Source organism: Rhinatrema bivittatum, chromosome 6, assembly GCF_901001135.1.
Source record: "Rhinatrema bivittatum chromosome 6, aRhiBiv1.1, whole genome shotgun sequence".
Lineage (NCBI taxonomy): Eukaryota > Metazoa > Chordata > Amphibia > Gymnophiona > Rhinatrematidae > Rhinatrema > Rhinatrema bivittatum.
This window is the reverse complement of record NC_042620.1, coordinates 270,977,873-270,996,971: the sequence shown is the minus strand read 5'-3', so window position 1 is coordinate 270,996,971 and position 19,099 is coordinate 270,977,873. Positions and strand designations below refer to the sequence as shown.

The 19,099-nt window shown below is 44.5% G+C and overlaps 1 protein-coding gene across 1 annotated transcript in view; it reads right to left on the bottom strand.

Moving 5' to 3' along the window:
* The window catches only part of F8 (coagulation factor VIII), a 168,622-nt gene that overhangs the window by 98,093 nt on the left and 51,430 nt on the right, over positions 1–19,099 (bottom strand). Inside the window, exons 10-12 of the mRNA XM_029607198.1 lie at positions 14,209–14,302; positions 11,633–11,844; positions 3,810–3,960 (exon numbers count right to left, since the gene is read on the bottom strand). Of these exons, the coding sequence (XP_029463058.1) occupies positions 3,810–3,960; positions 11,633–11,844; positions 14,209–14,302 (457 nt within the window). The remainder of the gene's footprint in view (positions 1–3,809; positions 3,961–11,632; positions 11,845–14,208; positions 14,303–19,099) is intronic.

The following is a 19,099-nucleotide window of genomic DNA, read 5'->3' as shown; positions in this document are numbered from 1 at the left end:
TGAACTTCAGCACGTCCCTTTGGACTGTCCCCCATGTCCATCGTGGACTTTGTCTGCTCCTCACGAAATACTTTTGACAGAGCTCTCCGCCCTTCTAATGGCCAGAGCGGTAGAACCCGTTCCCCTCCGCCAGCGGGGCAGAGGGTTCTACTCTCGGTATTTCCTGATACCAAAGAGACCTGGGGGCCTACGCCCTATTCTCGACCTGATAGTCTTGAACAAATACCTTCAAGAGAAAGGTTAAGATGGTCTCTTTGGGCACTCTGATCCTGCTCCTAAGAAAAGGAGACTGGCTCTGCTCTCTCAACTGAAAGATGCCACATTGTGATCTTCCCGGGTCACAGGAAGTATCTCCACTTTCTGGTGGAAAATGATCACTTCCAGTATCGAGTGTTGCCATTCCATCTTGCATCAGCCCCCGCCCAGGTCTTCCACCAAGTGCCTGGCAGTGGTGGATGTACATCTCCAATGTCAGGGGGTGCACGTGTTCCTCTACTTGGGTGACCAGCTGGTCAAAAGCGCCACTCACCAGAGGGCGCTTCGCTCCTTATGTCTGACCATCCAGGTGCTGCAATCTCTTGGGTTTGTCATCAATTACCCCAAGACCCACCTCAGCCCATTGCCACACCTGAGTTTCATCGGGGCCAGATTGGATACAGTTCAAGTCAAGGCGTTTCTGCCCCACGATCAAGCGCTTGCCCTGTCGTTGCTGGTGAGCTTTGTCCGCAGCCGTCAACAGGTATCTGCTGCTTTGTTTTTTGGGTCACATGGCTGCGCCTGTCCATGTCATCCCTTTGGCTCGCCTGTGCATGCGCAGGGTACAATGGACCTTGTGGTCACAGTGACAGCAGGCATCCCAAGACCTCAGGGCATGTGTTTACGTCACGCCGCCTCTCCAGATCTCCCTGTCCTAGTGGGAGGATCTATCCAACCTGGAGCAGGGGGTTCCTTTTCAGGTTTCCCTGTCTCAGGTAGTGCTTACCACTGATTCCTCCCTGCTGGGTTGGCGGGTGCATGTGGATGACCTCCATACGCAAGGTCGGTGGATGGCTCAGGAATCTCTATGTCAGATCAACTTCCTGGAGCTTCGAGCAATTCGCTATGCCCTTTGGGCATTTCGAGACTATTTGTCCCACAAGACAGTCCTGATCCGGACAGACAATCAGGTAGCAAAGTGGTACATCAACAAACAGGTTGGCATTGGGCCATTCCTCCTCCATCAAGAGGCGGTACAGATTTGGTCCTGGGCTCTGTTGCAGGACATGCTCCTGAGAGCAATGTACGTAGCCGGAACAGAGAATGTGGTGACGGACTGTGAGTTGAGCGTTCTGGCGACATGAGTGGTTGCTGGATCCAGCAGTGGTAGTCTGGATCTTCCGCTGGTGTGGAGCTCCGGATGTGGATCTCTTTGCCTCCCCCTACAACTGCAAGGTGAGCAAATTCTGCTCCCTGTTCAGGACAGATGGACTTCCAGCCTCGGACGCCTTTGCCCAACATTGGGGCATGGGTCTCCTGTATGCATATCCTCCTCTTCTGCTGGTCATGGAGACTTGAAGTTCCAGCAGGACCAGAGGATCATGACTCTTGTGGCCCCATATTGGCCCAGAAAGGTCTGGTTCCCACTCCTTCGGGACCTGTCAGTAAGAGAACCCATCCATCTGGGGACCTCTCCTGATCTGATCACACAGAATCAGGGCAGACTGCACCACCCATACCTCTGAGCATTAGCCTTGACTGCCTGGATATTGAACGCTTATTCCTGCAGCCCCTGGACCTCTCTGATGACATGTCTCAGGTGTTGGTAGCTTCCAGGAAGCTTTCCACCAGGAAGTCTTATCAACTGGTGGAGGAGGTTCTCTATCTGGTGTGAGGGTCATGGCTTGGATCCCTTTGCGTGCCCCACTCTGAAGTTGCTTGACTATCTGTGGCACCTCTCAGAGGCTGGGTTAAAAACCAACTCGATCAGAGTACACCTGAGTGCCATCAGCGCTTACCATCAGGGTGTGAGTGGTATGCCCATCTCTGAGCAACCCATTTTGGGGCAGTTTCTGTAGGGCTTGCTTCACCTGAAGCCTCCCCTTCGGCCTCTTGTTGTGTGCTGGGACCTCAGCGTAGTACTGGCACGGCTCATGCGTGACCCTTTTGAGCATTTGTGCTCCTGTGATCTTAAGTTCCTGACCTGGAAGGTTCTCTTCCTGGTGGAGGTCACTTTGGTGCACAGAGTTTGTAAGCTTCAGGCGTTGATTATGTATCCAAGAAATTCTTTCATGATAGGGTGGTCCTGCATACACACCCTAAGTTCCTGCCTAAGGTGGTGACTGATTTTCATCTTAATCAGTCCATTATTCTGCCCACCTTTTTATCTGAGGTCTCATTCCCACCAGGAAGAACAGGCTCTGTACAGTTTAGACTGCAAGAGGGCTTTAGCTTTCTATTTCGAATGCACAGTAGGCCATAAGCAATCCTCACAACTCTTTATATCCTTTGACAGGAACACGCCAGGCGTTGTGGTGGGCAAGCAAACTCTGTCCAACTGGCTGGTGGATTGTATCTCCTCCTGCTATGCGCAGGTGGGCTTTCAGCTTGGAGGCCACATTAAAAACTCACTCTGTGAGAGCATGGTGGCATCAGTTGCCCACTTGTGAGTGGTTCCCATTGCTGAAATCTGCAAGGCCACAACGTGGCGTTCCCTACACACGTTCGCTGTCCACTACTGCTTCGACAAGGATTGCAATATGACAGTAGCTTTGGCCAAGCTGTCCTTCATAACCTCTTCCAAGCTTAAACCCAACTCTTCCTACCTAGGGCCCATTGTTCGGGTTCAGGCTGTCTCCCTGTGTTACCAACAGCACCACAATTATTTTTGTGCCCGTTGGCACCCGGTTCGGTTACTGTTGGTCATGGTTGTTGCCAGGAGTAGCCTGTAGCTTGGTATTCACTCATCTGCGAGGACTACCATCCTGCTTGTCCTAGGAGAAAGCAGAGTTGATTACCTTAAACAGGTGTTCTCCTAAGACAGCAGGATGTTAGTCCTCAGAAAACCTGCCCGACATTCCGCAGAGTTGCATTGTGTTATTTTATTTTTTCATTCGTGAATTCTATGTTACGAGACTGAAGAGGGACTCCATGTGGACGCGTGGATAGTGGCATGCTGGGCATGCTCAGTGTGTTAGTCAAAGTTCTAGAAACTTTGACAAAAGTTTTCCATGCCTGGCTCCATCTGATGATGTCATCCATGTGTGAGGACTAACATCCTGCTGTCCTAGGAGAACACCTGTTACAACTCTACTTTACTTGAGTCCTTTCCTATTAGAAAGGGCACAACATGAAATAAATGTCATTGCTGTTTCCATATGTATCTCGAATGTTAATCTCACCCTCCTGTGTCCAACAATTTTTTATATATCAATTTTTTTGTTTTAAGTAAAAAATACTAATATGGAATGGAAAAAGGTAAGTTTCATACATATGAATGCATGCCTCCTCGGCCTTGCTTCAATTTTGTAGTGTAATCATAAGCTTACCAACCTTCCAATCCTTTTGTTATTTATGTTTCTTCTTTATTTTAATCAATGTGTGAATAAATAATAAAATTATTCTCTATATGACGCCAGTACTGGCTTTTAGCTTATTTGCTTTGTATAAAATATTTATAGTCAAAACGCCATTAATGTGAACCTTTGTAAGGTAAGATTTTATACTAGGAAAATGTCCATGGTGAACGCCATGATAGTAAGGTATAGAAAACGTTAATTATTGCTGTTTCCATGTCATTTTCAAATGACAGCACATCCATAGCTGTTACTCACTGTGCATAACATTAGAGGTGTAAAATTCGGGATCCTTGGGATCAACAGCAGCCGGATCCCAGCAGAACTTCCGTATATTCTCTTCCAGGTACCAGCTCAGGTTTTCATCAAACACAGAAAACAACAGGAACCGCTCCTTGTCTGACATCATCTGAGAGGGAAAGTTAGGAATGAAACAAAAAAAAAAAAGGAACAGTCCATCTTGGTCACTCATCTTGAATTATTTCAACAGAGATAATATGGAAGACTAGCCAGCTCCAGAGAAAAGCCCAAACTTGTCTAGAACATTCCTCATAATCTTATGCGCCAGTAGGAGGCTCCTTCTGAAATCTTAGCTTGAACTATTGTTTTCACAGTGACCCGTCAGTCTGTCAGTTGGCTTGGCTTAATGAATTAAAAGTTGTTGGACATTCTTTATTTTCTATACAATCGGCACACTTCTCATTAGTACTAGCAAAATATATCTATTTCTTAGTAATTCAGCTGGGAGTGGATCCAAAGGGAATCATTAAGATCCATCTGTTTCATTTGATTTTTATTGCTTTTTTTTTTTTCTGAGAAGTGTTATGAAAGCTCCCACATTAATGACTTTTGATAAATCAGGGCACACCTGTATGGACCCTCTTCAGAATCTCCTGCCCTTATCACAATGATACACCGCTGCAGAGGGAGTATGAAAGCAGTAATGAAAGGGGCAAGCCCTTTATACGAAAAATGGTGTAAAATATAGAAAAATAACAGTAGCATAGGAAAAGAAACCCTTAAAAAAGGAACAAATGGAGCAAAGCCCGCAGTCCCTGAATGTAAGTAGCTGGATAAAAAAAACAATTTACAAATTTTAAAAACAAAGAATTAAGTATTTTGTACAGATACAAAGTACTGTATTAAGGGGTGAGAATAGGCAGTATCCAAACTTATAATGGACCTCTGGTCTCTAGAAACAACCCAGCTTTTCGGCAGCTTATGAGACCTTTAATCGAAACAACATAAAATTAGCCAGCTATGTTGTACATGATCTTTTGGGACCACAGGGCTCCTTTCTTCATATGTTATAGCGACCCATATGACCTTGAAAACTTACAAAAAACATCTTTGGATAATTCTTAGGTTCTTTCAAATAAAAGGTCACACACCCTCCAGAACCAATGTGCCTTTTCGAACTCTTCATTATGGAAAGTCTAGTAAAGAGGTCAATGTCCTTTATAGATTATTGAAGCACAATGCCAGATCAGCATGTGTTAATATTCCCTGCATTATCTGTATATCTTATCGTACATTTAAGAGCATAAGAAATGCCATACTGAGAGCGACAAGGTCCATTGAGCCCGGCATTCTGACTCCGACAGTGGTCAGTCCAGGTCACAAGTAGTCATCAGATCTTTAAAAGTTGATCTATTTCTTTTATCACGCTCCCAGAGGTATGCACCAGTAGCTTTCCCAAAGCTACCTGGCTAATAATTATTTATAGGCTTTTTCTTCAGAAACTTATCTAATCCTCTTTTGAACTCCACCCCACAGATTCCTTAACTTGATTGTGCAATGAGTGAAAAAATACTTCTTATGATTTGTTTTAAATATGTTAATTGCTGGTTTATGGAGTGTGTCCTGCAGCCCTAGTGTTGTTTGAAAGGGTAAATAATCATTCCCTATTTACTCGTTCCACCTCACTCATGATTTTATCAATTTCAATCATATCCCCTCTCACTATTATCTTTTCCAAACTAAAGAGCTCTAATCTGTTTAGCCCTTCTCCATAAGGGAGATTTTCTATCTCCTTTATCATTTATGTCACCTTCTCTGTTTGCTATGTCATTTTTGAGATGGGGTGACCAGAACTGCACACAGTGCTCAAAGTGCGGTCACACCATGGATTTATACAAAGGCATTATGATATTCTCGGATTTGTTCCCTATTCCTTTCCAAATAATTCCTAACATTCTATTTGCCTGCTCTTGGACTGCCGCCACCTCACACTGAACCAAATATTTAAAAGTATTATCCACAAAGACTCCTTTTCCTGGGTGGTGACTCCTGTCATGGAACCCAGCATTGTATATTTGTAGTTAGGATTAGTTTTCCCTACATACATTACTTTGCACTTGTCCACATTAAATTGCATCTGCCATTTAGAAGCCCAGTCTCCTAGTCTCACAAGGTCCTTCTGCAATCCCTCACAATCCACTGCCATTTCAGTGACTCGATTTGTCATCTTCAGATTTGTTCACCTCACTTGTTCCTTTCTACAGTTCATTTATGAATATACTAAATAGCACAGATTCCAGTACAGACTACTAGGTCTCTCTACTAATGACTTTTTTTCTATTCAGAAAACTGCCCATTTAGTCCTACCCTCTGTTTCCTGTCTTTTATCCAGTTTCCTGAGAAGTATCTCATGAGGGACTTTGTCAAATGCCTTCTGAAAATCCAAATCTACTATATCAGCTGGCTCACTTTTGTCTGCATGTTTATTTACACCCTCAAAAAAAGTCTACAAAATTGGTAAGGCAAGATTTCCCTTTGCAAAACCCGTGTTGACTCTCCCATCTTAAACCATGCCTATTTATGTGCTCAGTAATTTTGTTTTTAAGAATAGCTTCAACCATTTTGCCTGGCACCGATGTCAGGCTCACTGGTCTGTAGTTTCCCAGATCACCCCTGGAGCCCTTTTTAAAAATCGGCGTTACAATGGCCACCCTCCAGTTTTCTGGTATTGTGGCTATTTTAAATCATAAGTTGAAAATCATCAGAAAGAGGTCTTCAATTTCATTTTCTAGTTCCTTGAGAGGTCTGGGATGAATACCATCTGATCCCGGCAATTTGTTATTCTTTAGTGTGTCAATGAGTTATTACATTCTCCGGTTTCATATAGTTGCTCAGTGATTCCATATAGTCGCTCATATATTACCCCTTTGGCATCTAGCAGCGCAACTGAATCCCTCACAGGCTTCGAATCTACTTGAAAAGGTTTTTACCTCTATGGCAAGCTTCTTATTCAAATTCTTTCTTAGACATAAAAATGTAATTAAGGCTAACTTGCCAGTGCTTATGCTCTTCCCTATTTTCTTCATTTAGATCTGTTTTCCATTTTTTGAATGATGACCTTTTGGCTTTAATTGCCTCTTTCAACTCATTATTAAATCATGCCGGCAATAGGCTGGTCCTTAGATGAACAATATGGATCGTTGTAGAGTAATGCATTTATATTATTGCTCTGTATTCAATAGCCACCAGATTCTTTTTCAAAGAGCACTAGAAATAAAGGCATTTTCCTCACAAATGGGCCGATACAGTAAAGTGCGCTCTGATGGAGCGCACTGTTAGCCAGCATTTAGACGTGTGTTTTGGACGTGCTAGCTTTACCCCTTTACCCCTTATTCAGTAAGGGGTAATAGCGCGTCCAAAACGCGCGTCCAACCCCCCCCAAACCTAATAGCGCCTGCAACATGCAAATGCATGTTGATGGCCCTATTAGGTATTCCTGTGCGATTCAGAAAGCAAAATGTGCAGCCAAGCCGCACATTTTGCTTTCAGAAATTAGTGCCTACCCAAAGGTAGGTGCTAGTTTCTGCCGGCACCTAGAAAGTGCACAGAAAAGCAGTAAAAACTGCTTTTCTGTGCACCCTCCGACTTAATATCATGGCGATATTAAGTTGGAGGTCCCGAAAGTTTAAAAGTAAAAAATTAAAAAAACATTTTTTAAATGGGCCCGCGGCTGGCGGGTCGAAAACCGGATGCTCAATTTTGCCGGCGTCCGGTTTCCGAACCTGTGGCTGTTAGCGGGCTCGAGAACCGACGCCGGCAAAATTGAACTTAGGCTGTCAAACCCGCTGACAGCCGCTGCTCCTGTCCCTAAAGAGGCTCTAGGGACGCGCTAGTGTCCCTAGCGCCTCTTTTTACCACTGGCCGTAATTAAAATAAATTAAAATACTGAATCGCGTGCACAGGAGAGTGGCCTGTGCGCACCAGGAGAGCGGGCGCTCGCCTGCTCTCCCGCAATTTTACTGTATCGGCCCGAAAGTGAGATGTGCCTTACATTTCTCTTGGCCTCAAAATGGTTGAAGCTATTCTTAAAAACAAAATTACTGAGCACATAAATAGACATGGTTTAAGATGGGAGAGTCAACACGGGTTTTGCAAAGGCCTCAAAAACCACGAGGCAAAAATTATCAATAAACTGTCAGGATGACAAATAGATATCAACAGCCAACATCAGTTTCACATTCAGGCCGATACAGTAAAACGTGCTCAGCTGAGTGCACTGTTTAATCTGGGTTGGATGCGCATTTTGGACGCGCGTGCACAACCCCTTATACATTAAGGGGTTTAGCACGTCAAAAAAGTGCGTCCAACCTCGCCCCCCCAAAACTAATAGCGCTCATCACATGAACATGCATGTTGATGAGGCTATTAGACATTCGCTCAGGTTACAGGAATAAAAATGTGCAGCCGATCCGCATATTTTATGCTCAGAAATTAATTTCTGAGCAGCCCAAAAAAGTGTAAAGAAAAGCAGAAAATGCTGCTTTTCTGTACACCCTCCGACTTAATATCGTGGCGATATTAAGTCGGAGGAATCAAAAGGTTAAAAAGAAAACATTTTTTAAAAAGTGCCGGTGGTCAGGTTTGGAAAACAGACGCACAATTTTACGAGAGGTGGCTGAGCGCCCGTTTTCCCGCAGCCTTACTGTATCGGCCTGATCATCAGCTAATGACTCTTCATATCCCAGTGCCCAACTACTGCACTTTGCACCTAGTCCCTCATGATAAGGCTGCCACAGACAGTTTCTTCAGTATGTTTCCCAGAAATCTGTAATCTTATCACAAACCCTTATAGGAAGAAAAATCATTGGAGCTGGTAGCCCATGCAAATCTCTTGAAATACAGTATGAAGCAGGATATATAATACTGCAGCGTCATGAAGAAACAGCACTTAGCATTATCGGCAGTGGCTTATTAGTGTTCCTTTGCACTTCCAGATCGGTTGGAGCAGGGCTCAAATCTGGTGCCATGAGCCTTTATTTAAACTAACTGGGGATTTCCTCTCTCTTTCTCTCTCGCTCCCCTCCCCCTCAGTAGCATCAATTCAAACTAAAGCCTCTCAAGGAACAATTTTGGAAAGGGCCCCCAGAGCAGAGGACCAGTTCAGAAGATCTGGGATCAGGGCTGGTTTAAGACAGGTTGAGGCCCTAAGCTATGTCAAGTTAAAGAGGCCCCAGAGCATTCCTTACAAAAATCTAGAACTTGACACTGAGTAATTTTTTTGTATTTAGGGGCCTCTCATAATCTGATGTCCTAAAGTGTCTGGGAGATGCTGTAAGTGGGATTTCTACAAGGCAGAGATATCTAGTCTGGTCACTGCAGCAACGGTTATGCACCAGGGCTCCTTCCTGCCATCAAGGGCCCTTATTCCAGCCACCAGGGGTCTCCCTTAAGTAATGAGCACGACCCTCCCTCCAGGAACAGCTGCCTCCCAGACCCAGCCGATCCAGGGAGCCAAAGACTCGACTCGGTGAATAAAACCGGGAACTTCTGCATGGCAGTGCACAACACTGGCACTCAGTCACCGGGATGGCCTTGCAACGTATTGGAATTCTAATCCCAGACTCAGGAAACCAGGCATAAAAGTTTCTGCATTTAAAAGAAATACCTCTAGAATGCCCTTGTGTGACTTCCTTAGAACATCTGAAAAACATCTACCAGTGACGGATTTAGGATTTCGACACCCCCCCTCACCCATAAGGAACAGCAGAGCGGAAGGTCTGAGGCACAGCCTTGTAGGCTCTGTGCTGACCTCCTCTCCTCAGGTCTTTGAATGATAGGGAGGGAGGGACCGGTTTAGGAAGCAGAGCTGTTTTTCTTTACTCCTTGGATGGCGGGGCGGGCGGGGCAGGGGCAGTGGAGCCTGGGATAGCCCCTCCCCTCTGTGCTCTGCAGAGTGAGACTAAGCACAGCTGGTAGGAGCAAACCTTCACCTGGCCTGATGCCCCCCCCCCCCCCCCCCCGCCAAGATGTTTGCCACCCTAGGCACAGGCCTGGGGTGCCTAGGGTGGCAAATCCAGGCCTGCCGTCTACTCAGTTTTATGAGTTATAAATACTTTATCGCATCTTCAAAAAGCAAAATATAAATAGAGATTTGATGATGGGGGGTAGAGTTCATTAAGGAGAGGGAAGGTAAATGATTGATGAGAAGTGAATGACTGAGATCCCTGCTCCTGGAATGAACACCTCTTGGACTTTATCCTCCATCTTATTATAAATAAGTACAATAAAAATGTTTTGACAGATAAGCCATAAGGACATGACCTGAAAGCCAAAGACTGGTTGCCTGCAAGTAACTTGTTTTCACCAAGTCCCTTACATCACGAGAGGGAAGCGGGAGTTAAGAGTGTCGGAGTAAAATTCTCAGGTGTTGTGGAGGAATTACGGGAAGGATCCCACCCCCCTTTCTCCAGCATTTTGCTAGAATCTCCAGCACTTTTATCTGCACTATTGGCGTTTCAGCATTTTCAGACAACGAGTCCATTCCAAGGAAATGAATCTCCCGGAATGGTTAGTGAAGTGATTACAGCAGAATGCAAGTCCCTCGGTGGATATGGACTCTAATCACTTGGGGATCAATATAAACATTGACACATGGGATGAATCTGCTCCATAGGTCTTTCTTCTAGTATGAATCTCATCTCCAGCAAGTTAAACTGTGACCCTAACACACTCATCTACATGAACCCAAAAGGGGAAATGAACTTTGATAGCAACCGTGTGCATGTGTGATTGTGTGTGTTAAGGGTCGATGGGCAGGGAACCAAAGTGAAAATCCCTGTCTCTTCTGGTATCAGCTTTTCTTCTTAGGTTTATATTTAAGTAGCCCTTTGTGGCTCATATTTATTTATGAGCCTTTTATTCTGCAAATCTAGTATAAAAAAATAATCGGTGCAGATTCCAAAATAACACATGAAAGATAAAAACAATAAACATCATAAAACAATATACTGTACATAAAAATACCATCACTTTTTGTGTATTTCTCAGTTTTTGTTTTTTGTTTTTGTTTTCTTGCGTTATCATTTTTTTTATTTCGTTTTTGCTTTTGCAGTTTTGTTTCTTTCCCCCTGCTTCCCCTTCTGCAGCCTTTCTTTTCTATGGGCAGGGAGCAATTTCAATCTGCAGTAGCTTCTCTCATACGGCTCATTGACATGGCAACTTCTCCCTTTGGACCTGGGCCAACTGCTGCAGCTATCTTCAAGCTTGGGGTAGATTTTATAAAGTTGCGCGGACACACATGGACACGGGATTTTATAACATGCGCACGCAGATGTGCGCATGTTATAAAATCAGGTCAGCACGTGCAAGGGGGAGCACAATTGTGCGATTTGTGCATGCCATCACCTATGGCCTTCCCCTATTCCCTACCCCCTAGCCTAATCTTCCTACCCCTTCCCCTAGCCTTTCCACCCCTAACCTTAACCTAATTCCCCTTCCCCCCGATATTTATTTACCTGTTGCGCCTGCCTGGAGGCACAGCGGCAAATGGCCGCTGTGCCAAGGGCCTCTAGCTCCGCCCACTCCCCGCCCCCTGCCCGCTCACTCCCCGATGCCCCGGGACATACGCGCGCATAAGGCCGGTCACGCTCATAAATCCCTGGGATTTACGCGCGTAACCTTTTTAAAATCCAGGCCTAAATGAGGAGCTCTCCCTGGACCAGTGTCAGGTGCCTATTTTTAGCCCCCCCCCCCCCCGAATGGCCTGGCACCTGGCAACTTTCCACTCTTGAACTAGATTTACCATCTGGTGTGAGGGTAGGGCCACAGAGAAAAGGACTCACCTGATTACCTTTCTGATCTAGTGACTCTTTGCTGCAAATCAGCAGAGGTCCAATGAGCCCAGAAGCAGTGTCTCGGACTGGATTAATGGAGCTGTAGTAGAACCGGGTTAGGCAACGAGGATCTGATGGAGCTGGCCCATCAAGTGATGTCAGCAGCCAGCGGTATGTAAATGACTGGTTGGGTTCAATCATCAAATCTTTCAAATCTTCAGCTGCCAAAAGCAAAGAATTGTGAGTCATTTAGGAATGGAAAGGTTCAGCCAGTAGTAAGGGGCAGAGGGAACGTCACATAAGAGAGAACTTATTTATACGTTTTGAAGGACCTAACCTCTCATGATCTTAGTGCACAGCTGCTGTTAGGTGAGACTTCTTGTTTGTCAGGTTAAAAATAATGAACATTGTTAAAAATGAGCAAAGGCAATCCAGGTTTACTGTCACTTCATTTTCAAGGAGAAGAAATTAAGCACTTGGGATCTGTGTGATGACCATAAGGTGTTGCTGCTCTATGCGTGGTAGACTTTCGGCAGAAAGTGAGTGACGTTCTACTTCAAAGAAAAGACTTACGTGCAATGTAACTATTGTGCAACTATGGGACACATGCACCAAAAGATCTTTTCCATGGTGTGTCTTCGCACCTCTGGCCCTGTGTAACTCAGAAACCCAAAATGTCCAGCTAGGAGAGACTACTAATAATCTGGCTAGAAGCAAAATGAGCTCTAAAGCTCCACCACTTGTATCCCTGTTGGGAACAGTTTTCAAACTGCCGGCATTTCTGCACGGTCGGAGGGCACTTTTTTTTTACCTGCAGTCCTTGCACCAATTTTCAAAGGGAAAATACGTGCATACCCCTGCTTTGAAAATTGCTTCAGGAGAAAGTACCCACAGAAATTGGCACCTGGGTTTTTCTGCGGGCACTTTTTCCAGCCGAAAATACATAAATTTGAAAAACCAAAGCTATGTGCATAATGTTCTCCCCCAACCAAACCCAACAAGGGAGCTTCCCCACTACAATGTGGGTACAAGTGAGGGTTTAATGGAATTTTACCTGCGTATGGGAGGAAAGGGATTAAAAAGACGGATGATTTTACACCCGACAAATGCCTTGTACCTCCGAAAATCCATTTGAAAATTGCCCATAAATGACCTTGTGAATGTTGCCCAGGGGAGCTCGTACGCATGAAAGAACGAGCAAAAGCGATTTTATGTGTCCGTTTAGGTGTACTACAAAAAGACATTCCGGGGTCGGAGCATACTTTCGATTTTTAAAAAGTATATACGGAAGTACGCATGCGCAAAGTGACACCTTCTCTCGAGCAGGGGGAATTTTGCGTGTGAATTTTGGCGCCAAGGACGTGCATGCCTGCAAATTCTGTACATGAATCTGCTTGGAAAATTTGGGCTAGGCTGGCTGCAGGTGAAAAAAAAAAAAAAAAGGAGGCGAGCTGTTTGAAAGTGACCCTTCCCGAGTGCAGCATCACAGGCAGAGGTCTTGGCCGTCGCGCTCAGGGGTCACGTGCTGCTCCTCTTCTGCTGGGCTCTCGCTGTGTAGGCCCTGCATATTTCTTCGGGCCTTCGCCCGAGGCACGCGAGGCACAAGCACGGTGTTACAGACAACGTGCTCCGTGAGGCGGGCACTCTCCAGAAAGTTTGCCTTTATGATATTTCAGATAAACGTCCTTGAAAGAAGCAAGCTCATCCTGAGTGTTATGTATCCATATGTGAGAAGTAAGGTACGCCTGAGCCCCTACTTCCAGACCCTTCCAGGAGAAAGCGGGTACTCACAGTGAAAGAGGCAGGGGAGGCACTAACTCCCAGGCAAATGCTAACAGCAACATGAAGACCCACTATATTTATTCTTATCTGCCCGTGCCCATGTTTCCGTTTTTCAAAGGGCACACCTTCTGCACATTGGTTTTTTTTTTGTTTTGTTTTTTTTATTTCAAAGATAAAATTCCAAAGATTTTCCCACTTTTTGCCAATGTGAAATTTCACAAAGAATACACTGGGTTTACTGAAGATGAATCTTAGCTGAATTTTTCTGCACACAATACAGAAAGCTGGCAGAGGAGCCAGGCCTGGCCTTCCCCGCAGCAGCAGGATGTTCATTTCTGCCAGGCGCCTGCGTTTACCACTGCCGTTTACAAGGAGACGCTGAAGACGGGGGCAACATTCTTCCTGGCACCTCAGAGTGCCATCGTGCAACTTCTCTGGGTGCGCAAAGCTTGGCAACCTGTTGATTTCCTCGCCCGCTGCCAGGGAAAAGGGATGCCCCTGGAAACATACCTGGAATATCCATGACTGTGAAAATGTGCAAGGCAGGGAGGAAGGTTTGCTCCATGTGGTGCATATTATTGCAACCATTTTGGTAGATGATGGATCCTTTCTTGGTTTGGTCAAAGAAGAAGCCATGGATAAAAGGGGTATTTTACCCAATATAATAATGTGAAATATGATTATTTTATTCTTTCCAGGTACAGGAGTTACACTTCTTGTCCTGCTTAGGTGCTTTTACTTCTTAAAGACTGGAGAGACTGCCCCCTTCCTCCCCCGTTTCTGGGATCCACTGGCAGGCCTACCTTTCAGAGAGTTCCCTGGAGTGAAAGCGCTGACACTGCTGATGCCTTGAGGGTAGATGTTGTAAGGCCGGCTTGCAAGATTCTTGAACACTATCTGCAATTACATAATGATCAAATGTATTAATTACTAGCAGTTTACACTATTATGCATTCATAAGGAAAACCCCCTCAGACTTGTACCTGATGACCACAGAATAATTCCCCTCTAAATTTAAAATATTGCTGAAGGGAAAGATTCCTATCGGATTCTAAGACAAAGGTAACAATCATTGTAGCCCTGGTGGGTACAGGGGCTGGTGGGAGGGATCAGGCGGACTAGACAGCTCCTAGGGCGCCGTAGGTTGATGTGAGGGCGGGATTTTTTTTTTTTAAAGTGAAGGAGTGTGCTGGGACGCAGAGGTCGGCAAGGTCTTGGAATGGGGCTCCGGCGATGCGGGTAGTGTGAATCTCAGGGAGGGAGAGAGATAGAGAGATCACACGATGGGGTGATGATGTCACTGCCTAGGGCAGCAGGGCAGCCTCTCGCTGGCACTGGGTGGGCAAACTATCATTGGAAGAATGGAGATAAGCAGAGAAATCAGGACTGGAGATAGAAGCAAGCACATCTGAGCTGGTATCATCACTAGATATCCTCTTTTTATCTGGCACATAATACAATATAGACAACATGATGGATTTATCTTCAGTGAATTGTAAATCTTCAGTAGTATATTTTTTTAAAAAAGTTCTAAACCAGATACCAAATGTGATTTTGGAAAATTCAAAAACCTGAGGTTTTTAAATCTCAATGAATTCTCAAAGGATTCCAACTGATGATGAATATTCAAGTTATGTTTTATTCCTGAAGTTATAGAGGATTGCAAATTAGTAATCGTAGATGAATTTGTAGCCACTTGAGATTCTGTTTGCCTTATCCTATGATCTATGTCCATTAGCTTTAAGGAAGCGCCAGAGGAGAAAGAACACAGTTGAGTAATAGAATTCAACAGTACATTTTCAGTCCTGGTTACCACTCTCCATATGTCCCTTAAAAAGACTTCGGTGGGTTCAGAAGTTATTATCGCTTTCAGCCCCAACTCCAAAAGCCTGGGGAAGCTGGACTGAATCAGGAACAGACAGATAGGCAGGACCCAACTCAGAGGAGACAGAAGCAGCTTGTACCCCTCAGAGTTCCCCCTCTAGAACATGGGGAGGATCACTGGGGCCAGATGTTGTACTCTGCATGGAGCCAAGATTAGAACCATACTGAGTTAATACGGGAGACCCAGGTTAAGAGAAAGGCTTTTCTTTATCTGAAACCGAATGTTATTTCCTTGGGAGCCTCTTTTTTCATAAAATATCCATGTAAATGTATGGTTAATTTGCAGTGGGACAGATAGGTATTTTTAGATCCAACACACTTGGAGACTTTCTTAGTTAATAAATCTGCTTGATCTCCTATTGTTCAGATCGAGTGGGCTCTCAGTATGGTATTTGGGTAAATATTATTGTTTGCAATGTATGGGATTGCTTCTTTGCTCTTAATCTCACTTAATCTCACTTAATCTCACTTTGCTCTTAATCTCACTTCAGGAAGCACATAAAAGCCTCGCTTCTCTATCAAATCTTTAATGCCAAAGCTGGAACCCACAGCTGATAAACTGACTATAGGAAACTGTCTGACATTCATCTCAAATGCTTTAAATGTGCTGCCACAATCCAGAGCTTTGCTATGGAGCTATTGGAGTCAGAGCTGTTAAAGAACAGTCATGATTGTTGATCTCTTTAGTTAGGCCTTGGGGGACACCTTATTCTCTCAAACTGTATGGTGATTTTGCTGCTATTTAAACTTGTTTACACCTTTGTAGTGTGAAGTTACAATGACCTGTTTGTAAGCTAATAAGCTAATATGCTGTAACCCACAGGTAATAAATCCAAGTAATCAATAAATAATAAAGCATGGGCAGGCAACTTAATCAAATCTGACAGACAAGGATGCAGGGGACATGATATTGCCCTGGATTCAAAGAAATTTTTTCTCAGAGTGAATAAATCAGTTTGGATGGATCCTGGAGGGGAGGTCCATGAACTGCTATTAATCAATAAGCAATAGTAGCATGGGATCTTCTTGGTGTTTGGGTAATTGCCAGGTTCTTGTGGTCTGGATTGGCCACTGTTGGAAACAGGATGCTGGGCTTGATGGGACCCTTGGTCTGACCCAGTATGGCATGTTCTTATGTAAATGAGCAGAGCCATTGGTCTGATATGGAAGCCCAGGGAACATTTTGCCTTTTCAAAACTATGCCTGTTACTTAGGCTGGAGAAAGGATCAGCATTGGAAGCAGGTGCAAGTCCCTGCGGGTGCTTTTTCCTAGAGCAGTTTTCAAAGGGAAAATGTGCGCGCATGCCCCCTTTAAATCTGCAGCTAAAAAGTACCCTCGGTCTTGCTGTCTGCCCCCACAGTTTTGAAAACTGTTCCCTTCAAGGCAAAATGTAAAAGCCCTTATGTGTGCCAAAGCTGGGAGATACAAAAGTATGTCAGGCCAGCGCGTGCCGTTCGGATTGTAAGATGCACCCGAGTACACGCGTAATCTCCCCCTGGAGGGTGCCCTATGAAGGGGGGTACTGTTGCGTCCATCAGTCCTAGACGGCTTCGCCCCGTTTGCCTCACCTTGTTCACGGCTCCTCCTGCTTACCTTGGGAAGCGGGAGGAGCCTTGTCTGCAAGTTGCCCTCTCCAGCGTCCCCGGAACGGCTATGGTGCTGCCTCCCGCCATGCTCCTCCCAAGTCCCTTTTCGCATGCGATACCTAGATCGGGGCAGGTGCTAGGTGGCATCCGCACCAGAAGGGGAGGAGTCAGGGCAGCACCGGGTCGGATGCCTCGAAGACGTTGCTGATGGCGAAAAGGTAAGTGCCCTTTTCGCCGCCTATTTCGTGCCCAATAGCACCACCTTTTTCGCAGGCCCGACCACCGCTTCACCACCTCACCCCCCCCCGTTAGCTGCGACCTTAGAAAATCCAGGCCTTAATAGGTTAGCCGGCTATAGCTTTAGGACAGCAATATGACCTGACAAGACTTAACCGGCGAAGTCATCTGGCTAGTTGCATATCGGAGTTATTATCTGGTTAATAAGATTTTATGGACTTCTCTTCCAAGAACTTGTACAAACATTTTTTAAACTCAACTATGATTCCTGCCTTTACTACATCCTCTGGCAATGAATTCCAGAGCTTAATTTTCTCTGATTTGTTTTAAATGTGCTACTTACCAACTTCATGGAGTGTCTCAGAGTAAATAACTGATTCACATTTACGTGTTCTACTCCATTCATGATTTTATAGACCTCATCATATCCCCTCCTCAGCTGTTTCTCCTTCAAGCTGAACAGAGCATTTTTAAAGCTGCCTGTGCCCATGCTCACCAACTGACTTCATTCATTGCCTAGTTCCCCCCCCCCAAAAAAAAACAATCTCTGATGTTTAATGGTGTATTTACTGTATTAACACATCATAACAAAAAAGATGCAGTTGAAAGTGTGTCCTTGTACTTCAATATTCTGTTTAATTCTTTAATAAAAGCGGCAACTCCACTGTGTTAACAACGGTAGAACTTAGTCGACGAGTCCACCTGCACGGATCCCATGTTTTGCCCGTAGGCTGTGTTGGGAGGGACAGAAGAGGAAATCTTTATAATCTTATATGTTGTTATAGAAAGTATGTATGGAGCGGACTTGGGAGGGAACTGGCAGAGGCCCGATCTTGTCAACACATGTAAACTGGGCAAATCTATCCCCCCTGTGCGCACTGGCCTGGATTTTATAACATGCACGCCCCAGCACACGCATGTTATAAAATCGCACATCTTTGTGCGTGCACATGGATGCCTGCGCATATTTTTTAAAAAATCTACCAGAAAATCATTAGAAAATGTACTCCATGGAGAACATTATCATAACCATGTGCAAATTTCTGTACCAAAGAACTAGGCATCATGAAATGTTCTTGCATCTTCTTGTTTGAGTACAGTACATGAATGTAAAATCTCATGTGTCCAGGAAAAGTGCTCAGAGACTAATTTTGACAGTTCATACACGTAAGAGCCTATGCATTAAAACTTAGTGTGCATCCTTAATTTGTGTGCTACCAACGTGCTTTTTTATATAAAGCCGCTCAAGGTTTTGATCAGTGTGAAGTTATGTAATAGGATGCTGTTCACATGTATGAGAGTTTCGCCAGAGAATGCCATAGGACGCTGATTAAATCTAAAAGCTATGCCAGAGAGGTCACACAATTATCCCGAGGAAAGTATTATTTTATAATGCAGCAATACTGGGGACCTTGACCATCGCTTGACCTTGGCTTTTAACAGTGGTCTTTTAGGATAAGTGAAATGTGCATATTATAAGTGAACATCATCAAAGGGGTCTTTTGTACATTTATTTGGCGGTTTCTGTTAAAGAAAAGTAATAAGACAATTTAGGTATTCTCAAATACTGCAAAAAATAACTTTTTGCATGCAATCTAAAAAAAAGGGGATGGGTTGGTGGCAGTGATGATTAAAAAGGTGGCACAGTAACCATGGTTGGAACTTGAGCCAATTTATGAAATTACCACCTTCCATCTACAAAAATGTATATATTTAATTGTTTTTTGCACAGTTGATGGACTGAGCGGTTATAGAAACCATCTACTGGGAACGTTAGTAGTTGTTAGGTTAGCAATAGGACATTCCCAGTGTGGAGATGAGTGAGTTTTGGTTTATTACATTGCTTGCTATGCACTAAAGCCCTAGTCTGGTAAGATGTTAGCACATATGTACTAAAACTAGTTTGCGTGCGCATGTAAGTGAAGGAACATAGGATACAAATTCGGATTTTATGGGCACACGCTAAATAGCATAGTATGCTTTCCT